General features: G+C 37.3%; 1 protein-coding gene across 3 annotated transcripts in view; it reads right to left on the reverse strand.

The window, feature by feature from the left end:
• The window catches only part of Lamp2 (lysosomal associated membrane protein 2), a 123,076-nt gene that overhangs the window by 69,102 nt on the left and 41,044 nt on the right, over positions 1-12,930 (reverse strand). Inside the window, exon 9 of one of the 3 annotated variants that reach the window (XM_055612149.1) lies at positions 5,349-5,506. The exons of 1 other annotated variant lie outside the window; for it this stretch is intronic. In XM_055612149.1, coding sequence (XP_055468124.1) covers positions 5,364-5,506 — 143 coding nt within the window. In that variant the 3' untranslated portion in view covers positions 5,349-5,363. Of the gene's footprint in view, positions 1-5,348; positions 5,507-8,251; positions 8,762-12,930 lie in introns of those variants that run through there. One more of the 3 variants, XM_055612151.1, reaches the window with a different exon arrangement.

The raw sequence follows: 12,930 nt of genomic DNA on the forward strand, positions 1-12,930 counted from the left end.
TCCTCCCCATTCATCTGATCCTGTTTTATCAGGTATCTTCAGGACTGGCTGCAAAGCTCTCCTCTGTGGCCTAACAGGACTGCTTCTCCCTTGGGGGGTGGGGAGGCCAAAGAGCCAGTCATTGAGTTCCTGTTAGAAATAGTCCTTGTTCCCCTCACTATGGGAAACCAATTGGTTACTGAGCTACCACAGGCTACATCTGAGCAGAGGTTCTAGGTTACATTCATACATGGTCCTTGGTTGAATGTCAGTCTCAGAAAAGACCCTGTGCCCAGATATATTTGGTCCTTGTGGAGTTCCTATCCTTTCCTCATCAGACTAACTCCCCTTCTTTCTTATGATTCCCTGTACTCTGCCAAAGGTTTGGTCATGAGTCTTTGCTTTGAAAACACTGCTAGTTAGAGTCTTTCAAATGCGCTCAGTAGACTCCTGTCATATGTTCAATGCGCATCCCATCTGTCTTTCTAAACGAGGATTGATCATCTTACCCCATGTCCGCTCTCTTGATTATCTTTTTTAGGTGTATAGATTTCATTATGTTTATCATATCTTATAGGTCTATATAAGTGAGTATATACCGTGTTTGTCTTTCTCCTTCTGGGATATTTCTCTCAGGATGATCTTTTCTAGATCCCACCATTTGCCTGCAAATTTCATGATTTCCTCCTTTTTGATTGCTGAGTAGTATTCCATTGTGTAAAAATACCACAATTTCTGTACCCATTCCTCCGTTGATGGATATCTGGGTTGTTTCCAGGTTCTGGCTATTACAAATAATGCTGCTACAGACATGGTTGAGCAAATATCCCTTTTGTGTACTTGAGCAAACTTTGGGTATATACCTAGCAGTGGTATAGCTGGATCTTGAGGAAGCACGAAACTGGCTCTTTCCATACATTTTTATCATGTTTCTACTCCCAACTCATCTACCTACACATCCAATTTCATGTTTTCATGTTAAGCACCCAAAGCCTAACATCAGTAATAAGGCACACTGAAACCCATCACTGTACTTTCAAAAGGCACAGCAAAGAACATTTATGGATTGATTATAGGCATGCTGGTAGGGCACAAAAGTCAGGTTTCTGTAACTAATATAGGACAAATGCCTTGTAAGCCTGCTGTTTCTTAGAAGGACAGAATATGCTAAATGGTGTGCACTATGGAGGCAACCAAAGCTGAGCTCAGAAGTCAGCTTAGCCACTAACTTAAATGCTTCAGTGACCTCATCTCTATAAACTGGGAATGATAATATGCAACCTCAGAATTACTGTCCTGAATGACATAATGTGTGTCAAGAATTTGGCATTGGAGCTGTTCATTGAAACTAGACTTACTATCAGGTGATGGTGCTGCTACCTCAGCACTGGGGAGGTAGGAGCAAGGAGCATCTCTGAAAATCGAGGCCAGCCTGAGCTACATAATGAGACCTTGTATTGAGAAAAGAAACTAGTTGTTTGTTATTAAAAATGCATTTTTTTTGGGGGGGGGAAGCAGTTGACTTCCCTGCCACCATTTCCATTTCAGCAGTGGTGGTGCAGGCCTTTGATCCCAGCACAGACAGAAGCAAATGGATCTATGTGAATTCGAGGCCAGCGTGGTCTACAAAGCAAGTTCCAGGATAGCCAGGGTTATGCAGAGAAGCCCTGTCTCAAAAATACATAAACAAATAAAAAACAAAGTGTTGTGTATCAAAATTTGTTATTCATTGTATATCTCTTGAAACAAAGTGATCCAAATTTACAGTGCCCTAAAAATAAATAGAAAAGTAATAGAAAAGAGGAAATATTTTCTCAGATTTCTAAAGAAAATAGTAGCTTTCAGGGATTACATACATTCAACTTAAAAGATGATCTTTCAAGTTTACTTGGATCCAAAGGAACCCTTACAGGCAACATACATAGAACACTTTTCTTGCTTAAGGTCTTGAATTGTGAAATATATTCAGTAAAGGAGCTGAAACAAGAAATATTCTATTGAGACACCCCCTTTTCCCAACCAGTCCCAGAAATACTGTGTAGAACCATTTTTCCCAAGTAAAGCTGCAGGTGGCAGTGCTGTCTATAACATCAGTACCCAGGAGGCACAAGCAGGAGCTCAGGAGTTCAAAATCCCAGCCTGGGTTATGTGAGATCATGATTCAGAAAAAAAAAACAGGGCATAAAACCTGTAGCAATCAATGAAGTGCTAACATTTAAGAACAAATGAGAGTCTATGCTAAATTCGTTCTCCCACCAAAATATCTGAATTTATGTAAATAAGGAGTATACTTATGCATAATTTAACCTAGTCATCTACCAAGTGAGCAGGCAGAAGGGTTGCAAGGAATTTAAGGGAGCTTTCAGCTCCTCCCCTACATTTGTTGGAAAGTATCTGTTGGTAAGAATGAACTTCAGTAATGAGCACAGGTCATTGGTACTTAAAAACATGTAAGTACATTTATTTAAGTTCTTAAGAGTTGATCCTGATTGTGGTGGTGCATTTCTTTAATGCACTTGGGAGGCAGAAGCAGGCAGACCTCCCTCTATGAGTTCAAGGCCATCCTGGACCTCAGAGAGAGTTCCAGGACAGCTGGGGCTATTACACAGATAAACCTTGTGCCAAAAAAAAAATGCTTAAAGTTCTTGATGTATACATTTGGGTGTGGGTATTTTCTCGAATATGTAGGCACTCATATTTGAAGGCTCTAATATCTTCCTTACAATGGGATTTGAGTCAAGTTTCAGACCTTTGAGATCATGGATTCCTGCTGACACATCCAAAGAGCAGGATTTACAGATAAAAATCAATCTAAGCTTTTAAGGCTGTGAACACAGAATAAAAATGAAGTTATCCATGGTGGCATGGAATTATTATCTTTATTAGCTTTAAGGTAGCAAACTAAAATCACATATGTGACATCAAACAAGAATACCACAGTATACTTTATTTTCCCAGGGTCCATTAGTTCCTTCAATGAACATATCCAACACTTGAAAGAACAGCAGGCATCAGTTACCCCAATGAGGCTCTGGTGGAAAACGGTTCACTATTCACGCGTTCAAAGTCTTAGTGTGATCCACTGTTATATTGGTATAACATGAACTCACAGAGAAAAGTTAACTGAACACTCAATTTGGTTCGCAGACTTTGAACTTCCTATATTTGACTGGAGTTGAAACAGTTTTTTTAACCTATTATTTTGCTTTTTAATGCATGTCTGCTAATTATCTAAGATAAAGACATGACACCTAATGAAGAATTAGTTACATTCATTTCCTGCTCAAAAAGTAAAAAGGTTTTGAATAAAACCATCCTTTTGGAACCTATCTGAATATTCAAGTCATATGCTTAGCAAGCCAAAAATTCCATTTAATTAATTAGGCTTCTAGATGATATCCAAAATACATATTGAAAAGAAGCCACTGTTCTTTATAGTACCAGCAATTTGGCTAAATGACTTTTGCTAAATAACAAACAAGCAAAGGCCTTTGGAAGATGTCTTGTCAAAAGCCATGGTGTATACAGTAGAGCAAGTGGAGCACTTGCCTCTGTTAAAGGAGAGAGACTTAGTAACCCGGCATTCTAACCAGTTCGGTGTTTCTGCTTTTGAACTGGACATAGAGAAGAGAGTAGGGAAGCATCTTGGCAAACCTGCTTTCTTTTAAACAGGATTTCATAACTGTAGTTAATGAGAAAATATCCTGGCATCAGTTCACAGCAGCAGCACAGTGGTGAGCAGCTGCAGTGTGCTGAGGTAGATTGGGACTTGACCCTGAGATCTACTACCAAACTAACATCACTTAGACCAGGGGTTCTCAACCTTAATGCTGCAACCCTCATGTTGTGGTGATCCCTACTAAAAAACTGCTTTCTTGCTACGTCATAACTGTCATTTTACTACTGTCATGGACTATAATGTAAATGTTTTTGGAGACAGAGGTTTGGTTTTTTAGTTTTTCGAGACAGGATTTCTCTGTATAGCCTGGACTCACTTTGCAGACCAAGGTAGCCTTGAACTCACAGAGATCCGCCTGCATCTGCCTCCCTAAGTGCTGGGAATTCACGCGTGTGCCAGTGCACCTGGCAACAGAGGTTTGTTGAAAGGGTCATGATGCACAGGTTGAGAGCCAATGACTTGCACTTAAGATCAATATTTTAGGCTTAAACAAGGTCTCTGAAGTGAAAGCAGATCTTTGGACTCTTCTGTTTTTAGTAGAGAAAAAAAATAGCTAGAGAGAAATCAACATCTGCCTCGTGCTGGTATCAGGTATACAAAGCTGGCATTTAGGACCTAAACATGTACAGCTTTAAACTTCCAAAGTAACTCAGCAGCTAACGAATCCAGCAAACATAGTGGCTCCCAAAGGGATACGTCTGAATGAATAGCAAAACATTTATAAGATCATCCCAGGCAAGCTTTGGTTAGGCAGCCACACTGTCAGGGTCCACTAGATTTCACAGTTAGCACTGGCTACTGTGAGAGGAAGAAGTCAATGCATTTGAAATATCAACTTGAACTCACTGAAGCAAAGAAAGTATACAGAAGATTTTTTCTTTTGTTAGTACAGGATGAATTGACTTTCTGAACAAGTTAAGCTGGGAAGCAACTCTAAATTATAGCCTTTAAAAGAAAACATAGCCCATTCTAAATCAAGACCTTACAAAAACAAACAAACAAAAAATGCTGACAGCATTGCTTCATCTTGCAGTAGAAATGTCAGGTTTGATATAATCAATACATTCCAAACTGCGTAAGCCAAAAAAAATCCTTGTTAAAATATAGTAACTGTAACAGTAATGGAGAAATTGGCAGAATTTTCTGTTGAGTGCATTTTTGCAGTTTTGAGGGTGGAACCCAGAACTTCACATGTGCATGTAGTGCCACTGGGTATATTCCAGACCCCTTTTTAAAGTAACAAAATTACAGAGATTTAAATAATTCTCATTAGAAGGTGAAGAAAGTCATTCTTATTATGAGCCAAATTTTTGATTCATCATCAAAGAAATTGAACTCCTTGTTTTCAAATTTATTTTGGAAAGCAAGTGAAACTCTCTATAATGTTTGATTTTGCAAATAACATTAAAGTAGCAAAATACAACTGCAACATATAAAATTATACTTCAGTAAAAATATTTTCAAAATTGGATCCAGATGTTTAAAATTATTTACCTTAAAAAGACAGTTGAAGTTTTAAGTTTTCTTTCAATTATACCTTAACAAATGGAGAAGAAAATGAAGGGAAAAAAGACTGGTCCTAACACATTTTTAAAGTTCTACTCATGCCCAAGCCAGCTTGCAACTCACTGAACTCAGTCTGTAAATCCTATTATTGCACAGTGATTCTTGTCTTTTAGCCAATGGAAGCACTAGATTGATTTTATTATACAGACTGATAACCAGTACGACTTTTCCTTCTTCCAATCATGTAAGATATAAACACAGCAATTATAAGGAATCCCAAAGCCACACCCACTGCAACAGGAATAAGAAAGTTGAGGTCAGAGTCAGCGGCACATTCTTCAGCTGTTAGAAAAGAACAGACAAATAGCAAAGAAAGGAAATTAGTAAAGAATGCAATGAGACAGAAAGAAGCAAACAAGAAGCATTGCGAGTGTTGGATACATGCTAATTTTTTTGGAGCATTACTCTTATTTTCTCATATTTATCCAAACATTTCATAGCAACCGATCATCATTTCTTAACATTTTATGTAAAATTACCAATGCTCTCAGTACAAAAAGAAAAGGGAAAATGGGAAAGGGTTCAAAATCAGAATTAAGTTTATACAAGTTATATTAACTTATTCAAAGTTGCCTGATGACCTTAAGGAAATAACTGCCTGTGCATCTCCTCATTTTCTTTCTCCTTGGTCACACCTAGTTTTAAAATGTTAACTGGGAGTGGGGATCTAGCTCAGTGCTTTTTGAGTGCTCGCCTAGCATGCCAAAGGCTCCTAGGTTCCATACAAAGCACATTTGGAAAAAGAAATTCTATACAAGCAAAAGAAAGGATCAAAATAATGTGCTATAACTTTTTAAAGATTAATTTATGTGTATCTTATGTGGGTGTTTTCCCCACGTGTATGTCTGTATACCATGTGTTCAGTGGCCAAGGAGGCCAGAAGAGGGTATCAGCTAAAGGTGGATGTTAGCTACCATATGGTTGCTGGGAATCAAACCCAGGTCCTATGCACGATCAACAAATACTCTTAGCAATCTCTCCTGTTAAGATTTTAACACGGGCATTAAGTAAGCTCACAGGTTACAAGTAATTCTTTTCAACTAACTGATGGCCATGTTGAAAAACAGCAGTATCTAAGCCATGTAAGTCCATCCCATGGAATCACCAGACCACTGCATAAGCAATATGGACAGATACTAAGCTTTGACTTAAGACATAACTGAACTGGAAATCAGACTCTTTCAAGTACTACCTAATTTAGGGAATTTGTCAAGTTATTTAAGCTCAGCCTCACTTCCTTCCACTAACACCTACATTATAAGGTACTTGAGGATTAAATACATTTTAAAGTATCTGACCCACAGCAAATGATCCACAATTACTCATTCCCTTCCCTTTTACACCTATATTTATGATCCAAAAAAGCTTGGGTTTTGACAGTAACCATACCAGGTGTGTCTTAGTAGATGTTACAAAATGACTGAGGCAAAACAAAGGACAACTCAAAGAGCCCACCTTTGGACTCAGAAGTTCAAGTTTTAATCAGTCTATTGAGTGATTAAATTTTATTGAGATTTTAATCTAAATACTAATGGTCTCATTGCTACTGGACATGTTATACCAGTAAAGTCATGTTCCTTTCCACACAACTCTGGACTTAAGAGTAAATAATCTCTAAGGTCTTTTCAGTACAAGACTAAGCAATGAATAAATTATAATGTTTTGTGTTATCTGTAATCCATCAACAGCCTGCATATATCCTCTGAGATTTCCTCTTCTTACATTTTTGTCATTCACAGAAACATTGTTACGATTCTGAAAACATAATTAGCCTTTTTTTGGTGGACTACAAAAAGCTCTCTGTTTTACAGAGAGCTCCCTAACAGACAGCTGGGTACCTAAACACATTTGTGCTATTAATTAGTACTTGACAGAAACTCCAAACAACCCAATATACACATTAAAATGAATCAATGATTATTTCAGAGTGAACACAGTCTCATCTGTTAAATCTTTTGATTTATTTATATATTCCATGAACACTTCACTTTTACCATGAAAATGTTTCAATCTGGACTAGCTAACTAATTTGAAGGCCAACACAGCCTCTTTCTAAACACCACTTTCAGCTCTGTGCCCCACAGTGGCTGTCTTAGAGAAGAGCATAGCTGTTGTGCTTCATTGCCTCCCTTCTGAGATTGCTGTTAGTTTACATTTCGTAAGTATCAGTGTGATGACAACACTAAATGGATTTTAATGCTCCAGAGAACAACAAGATGAGGTAGAGAACACAACACAATCTGTCCTAGTTAGTTCATAGAATCTTCTATCTTTCAGTGCTAATCAGGCATCCAAAGCAGCAAACAAGGCAAGTGGTTAAATGTTTGAAACATTTCGGTCTATACTGCCGAAAAAGAAACATTTTCTTAAAAAACCCAGGTTGGGCATGGTAAAACATGCCTGTGAACTTTGCATTAGTCAAACCTAGGAAAGTAGATCTCCGTAAGTTTGAAGCAAGCCTAGACTACATAGCAAGTACCAGACCTGCCAGGACTACAGAAAATACTTGATTCATAACCCCCCCACACACAAAACCCTTCTAATTAAGATGCCAGTTTGAGCTCTGTTATAGCTTCCTGAGCCTGTTCCTAACCTAGGGAAAAATTACAAATTTGAGAATCTAATTTCATATTTATCTTGAACTCAAAGGCACCAGTGACAGTAGTAACTAAAAAAAATATATATATAAATAAAGTAGTACTTAGCCAGGCAGTGTTGGCACATGTCTTAATCCCAAAACTCAGGAGGCAAAAGCAGGTGAATCTCTGAGAGTTCGAGGTCAGCTCGGTCTACAAAGTGAGTTCCAGGACAGCCAGAGCTACACAGAGAATCCCTGTCTCAAACAAATGAACAAACAAAACAAAACCCCTCTGGTTTCTCTTGAGATTTTATAAAAAATGTGGATGGCCCTGAGAACTCTCTATCAGAACATTTCTGATGGGCATTTTAATCCATGAAGTATATGCAAAGGTATACTAGTGATGAGTTTAATCAGGACAGCTGTTACACATTGAAACAGAACACCAGTGGTGAAGCAGTGTTTATTAATTCCAGTAGAGTACAACTCCATATATATATTTTTTTATAACTGTCATGTTAATAAGTTTAAGGCATCTTAGATTAGGATCCCAATTTGGCCAAAGCTTCTTAGGACAGACCTTAAAACATTGCATATATATGTTTTTCCTTTTTCTTTTTTAAAGCCAGTCTGCATTTTAAGCTTAACACATTTTTTGTTTTGTTTTATGAAAGACTGATCTCAAAACACTGGGAGTGATTTAGGAATGAAAGTTCCAAGGTGTCTGTTCTAAGGAACAAAGTGTTTCATACAACTGACAGGCAAGAAACCCTTGTTATTTTAATCTACTTTGTAATATAATCAATGAGATTTCAGGTTCTAAAATTGCTCATATATAGTATGGTGGTGCTTGAGACCAATAAAATAAGCCAGCAACGCTAGAATAAGTACTCCTGCCAGGGCTGCTCCCACCGCTATGGGCACAAGGAAGTTGTCTTCATCTGCACTGCAGTCTTGAGCTAGATGTGGAGAGAGGACAATTGAGAATAGAAACAATGGCATTCCATTATGAAAAATGAGAGCAGTTCCTAACATACAGATTTTTTTACATCAAAATAGCAAGTTATCAGTATAGCATTCATTATCAGTAATGAGATATCTCATTAGTAAATGAGATGTTCCCTAAAAGTGAGTCCTTAAAACAAACACACAAAAATAAAAAGCAGCGCTTGTATGCAAGTATGTATAGTGGTCAAAACACTCCCAGGATTCTTACAGAAAACAAGGAATAAATATAATTTGCTTTCTCTTGATCAGCCTGGGGCTGATAGTTGGCTTTCAGAGCCAACTATCACATTGAATTTTGAATATTATAAAGTACTAACTCACCAAATAAACAGCTATTTAAAGCAGATACAAAAGCTCAATGCGTAGAATGTGAGCTCACTTGGTAAGAAAAGACAATCTGGCCCTGCTGGCATTAACTGTTGGCTTCATGACGTGTGTGTAGTCTAGGAAAAGAGGTACTTATTCACCACTGGTAGGAACGTAAATTTGGTTTAGCTACCATGGAAACCAGTCTCAAGTCCCTCTCCCAAGAATACATAGATCTGGAAAAGGACTGGTCAGGAAGAGCTGGCCATGGTGATGGGGATGGGAGGGAGATAAAACTTTGCAAGAAAGAGTTCTGATTAGAAAACAATATATACATATATCAAGTTGTCAAACAAAATTAATCTGAAAATTAAAATTACCATATATATAGTGATCCAGGAATTCCACTCTATGTATCCACAGAGAATTTAGTATATCAAAACAAAACAAAAACAGTAAAGATGGAATTACCATATAACCCAGCTATCCCACTCTTAAGTACATATCCAAAAAAGGTAAATCAGTATGTCACAAAGATACTTGCACATCCATGTTAACTACAGCACTACTCACAAATATATAGAGATCTAAACATACATGTCCAACAAGTAAACAGATAAGGAAAGTACAACTTTGTCATTTGCTGGAAAAACTGCAACTAAAGATCATTATGTTCACCAAAATAAGTCAGACTCAAATACCACTTTTTTTATATGCTGATTCTAAATGTGTGTATAATTATAACCAAGACCATGAGAAGAGAAAAAAAGCTTCTAAAGAGGAAGATGATATGTATGTGTGGTATATTTGTAAAGGTATACAGATGGCATAAAAGCAAAAGAGGTTATTTGTCAAGAAGGGATCAGCAAGAGGAGAACAGGAAGGCATTGGGGAAGAATAAAATATAATGGAGTATATGTAGTATGAAATGCTATAATAAAACACTATATTCTAACTTAGAAAATTAAAAGATATGTAATCAAGTGTGAGAGTCAAAGAAATCAGGAGTTAGAAAAGATGTGCTATGGTGAGGCAAACAATACACAAAGTATTGTGGAAATGTTTCAGAGAACTAATCAACTCAGCTTTGTTACATAAGACACTTTGAAAAGGTGACACTTGATCTGAGGGGTTTTTGCTGCTGTTGCTGCATTCATTCATTCATTCATTCATTTATTTACTTATTTATTTATTTGTTATGTACACAATGTTCTGCCTCCATGTACACCTGCACACCAGAAGACAACACCAGATGTCATTATAGATGGTTGTGAGTCACCATGTGGTTGCTGGAAATTGAACTCAGGACCTTTGGAAGAACAGCCAATGCTCTATAACCTCTGAGCCATCTCTCCAGCCTCTGATCTGAGGTTTTAAGACAAATAATTAACCATTAGTTGATTTTAATAACTATGCAGGTAGTGGAAGGGCATTACAGGTATAAGAAAGAGTGCAGAGAGCTGGGTGGTGGTGGCACACACCTTTAATACCAGCACTTGGGAGGTGGGAGGCAGGCAAATCTGAGTTTAAGGCCAGCCCAGTCTACAAAGTGAGTTCCATAAGAGTCAGGGCTACACAGAGAAACCCTGTCTTAAAAAAATAAATAAAATAAATAAAACAAGCAAAAATTAAAAACAAACAAAAAACAATGAGGACAAAAGCACAGAGGGTAAGAAAACAAAAACTCTAGGAGCAATGCCACGGAAGATAACAGAGCAATGTATGGAAGCCAGAAAAAAAAAATTGTATTTAAGACCAGTTCACAAAAGTACATTCTTAGGTAGTTCTGTCTTATCCCAACGAAAAACAAATAGTAACAGGAATTCAAGCAGAGTACTTTTTTTTTTTTTTGTTCAGAATTGCAGGTGGAAGATTGCAGGTAGTAAGCTAGGAGCTACCTCTATCACTAGCATCCAAGTGACCAATAAAATTTTCCTGAACTGGGTTAATGAAGTGTAGATGCAAAAGAGAGAGACCACAGATCCATTTAGAAGGCAAGAATAACAAAAATGGATGTAGCGAGTGTAACAGGCTGCAATAACAGGATGGTTTCCAATTCTACCCTTGAGTGGTTATATAGATGCTGGTGCCCTTCGTCGTGATAGTAATCCAAAAGAAAGAAATGTGAATTTTAGACTTGTTGCGTCTGTAGTTACTGAAAATGAGTTGGTTAGAAAATGAAAGGGATTATATAGAAGAGAGAAGTAACTCAGTTTTGGATTGAACTTAATTTGTCTGTGTCACCAGCTACACCATTCCTGAGTACATACCCAAAGAAGTTTTATCCTACCATAAATTACCTGCACATATGTATTATTGCTGCACTGTACATAGTAGTAAACAAACACATTGTAAGAACCAGCCTAGATATCTACGAAAAGGTGCCTAGATAAAGAAAATGTGGTAGATATACATAATGGCATTTTATTTGGCCATAAAGAAAAGGGGATTGGAGTTAACAGCACTAGCTGCCCTGAGTTTCCCTGAGTTTTGATTCCCAACATCCACATGATAGCTCACAAACATTTGTAACTCCCATTCCAGGGGATCTGAAGCCTTCTTCTTTATTCCACATTCAAAAGAAACATACGTAGTACATATACACACATGTAAGCAAAAAACTCATCCATAAAATGAAGAATGAAGAGGCTGCAATACAGTTCTGACTATGCTTTGCAATCACAAAATGTACCAAGTTCTTTTCACATCGCCAGCCTCTGGAGCAATACTTGGAAACAGGATGCAACCCTGGAATTTATAAACATTTGAACATTGACTTTGGCTACCAACTTCATGGTCATTTTAAACTGGGTTCTATTAAGAATCCGGAGAGTTGATGATGCCAGATTCAACTCACGAACAGATGGTACCAAAGAGTTCCCAGTTAACTCTGCCCCTTCAATTTCCCACATTACCACCCAGCCTATAAACTATTAGGCAGCACATACCAAAAACTACTATGCTTTGGATTTAATACCTCTTGGATTAAAAAAAAAACTCATTAGATTAATTTCTTATTTTGGCAAAAGTCTCAACAATCCTCTTTCCCAAATTGAGTGCTTGACCTAATACTGAGATGACTTACATAAATACTGCCAATAAGGCTTTCATATAAGACAAATACTCCCAGAGCAGATCAAAAAGGCAATTCCACTAATACAAACAGCTTTCTAGATGCTGTCATTTACTTAAAATGCTCAATTAGTATGTGAAATATTAATTTATAATAACTATTGATTTTATGAACTCAACTTTAAAAGAATTTGTAGGTAATTGAAACAAATTCAGATTTTTTTTTAAAAAAAAGTTTTTACTCTTTGTTCTTTGCTGTTTTGAAACAGGATACCATGCAGTCCAAAATGAATTCAAATTCACTACATGGCCAAAGATGACCCAGAAATCCTGATCTGCCTCCACCTCTCAAGTGCTGAAATTATAGCTGTGCTCCACCACTAAAACAGTTAATGTTAACAGGGCTGTGTCCTGAAGAAAAGAAATACTCATTATGTAGGTCAATTTGACCTGAACTAATTGCCTAATGGACATTTAATACTACAATGAAAATGTTTCTGAGAAAGGAAATAAACTGAGTTTTTTTTGGTTTTGGTGTTGTTTTTTTTGTTTTGTTTGAGACAGGGTCTCACTGTGCCATCTTGCTTGAACATAAACTCACTATGTAGCTCCTGCTGGGCTTGAACTCATAGAGATCTGACTCCCAAATGCTTCAATGACAGGACTGTGTGGAATTGTGCCTAACTGTTGAGATTTTCACCCCCTCGTCCTCTCCCGACAATGGGAATTGAATTCAGGGTCT

This window comes from Psammomys obesus, unplaced genomic scaffold, assembly GCF_907164565.1.
Source record: "Psammomys obesus unplaced genomic scaffold, mPsaObe1.curated_primary_1811, whole genome shotgun sequence".
Lineage (NCBI taxonomy): Eukaryota > Metazoa > Chordata > Mammalia > Rodentia > Muridae > Psammomys > Psammomys obesus.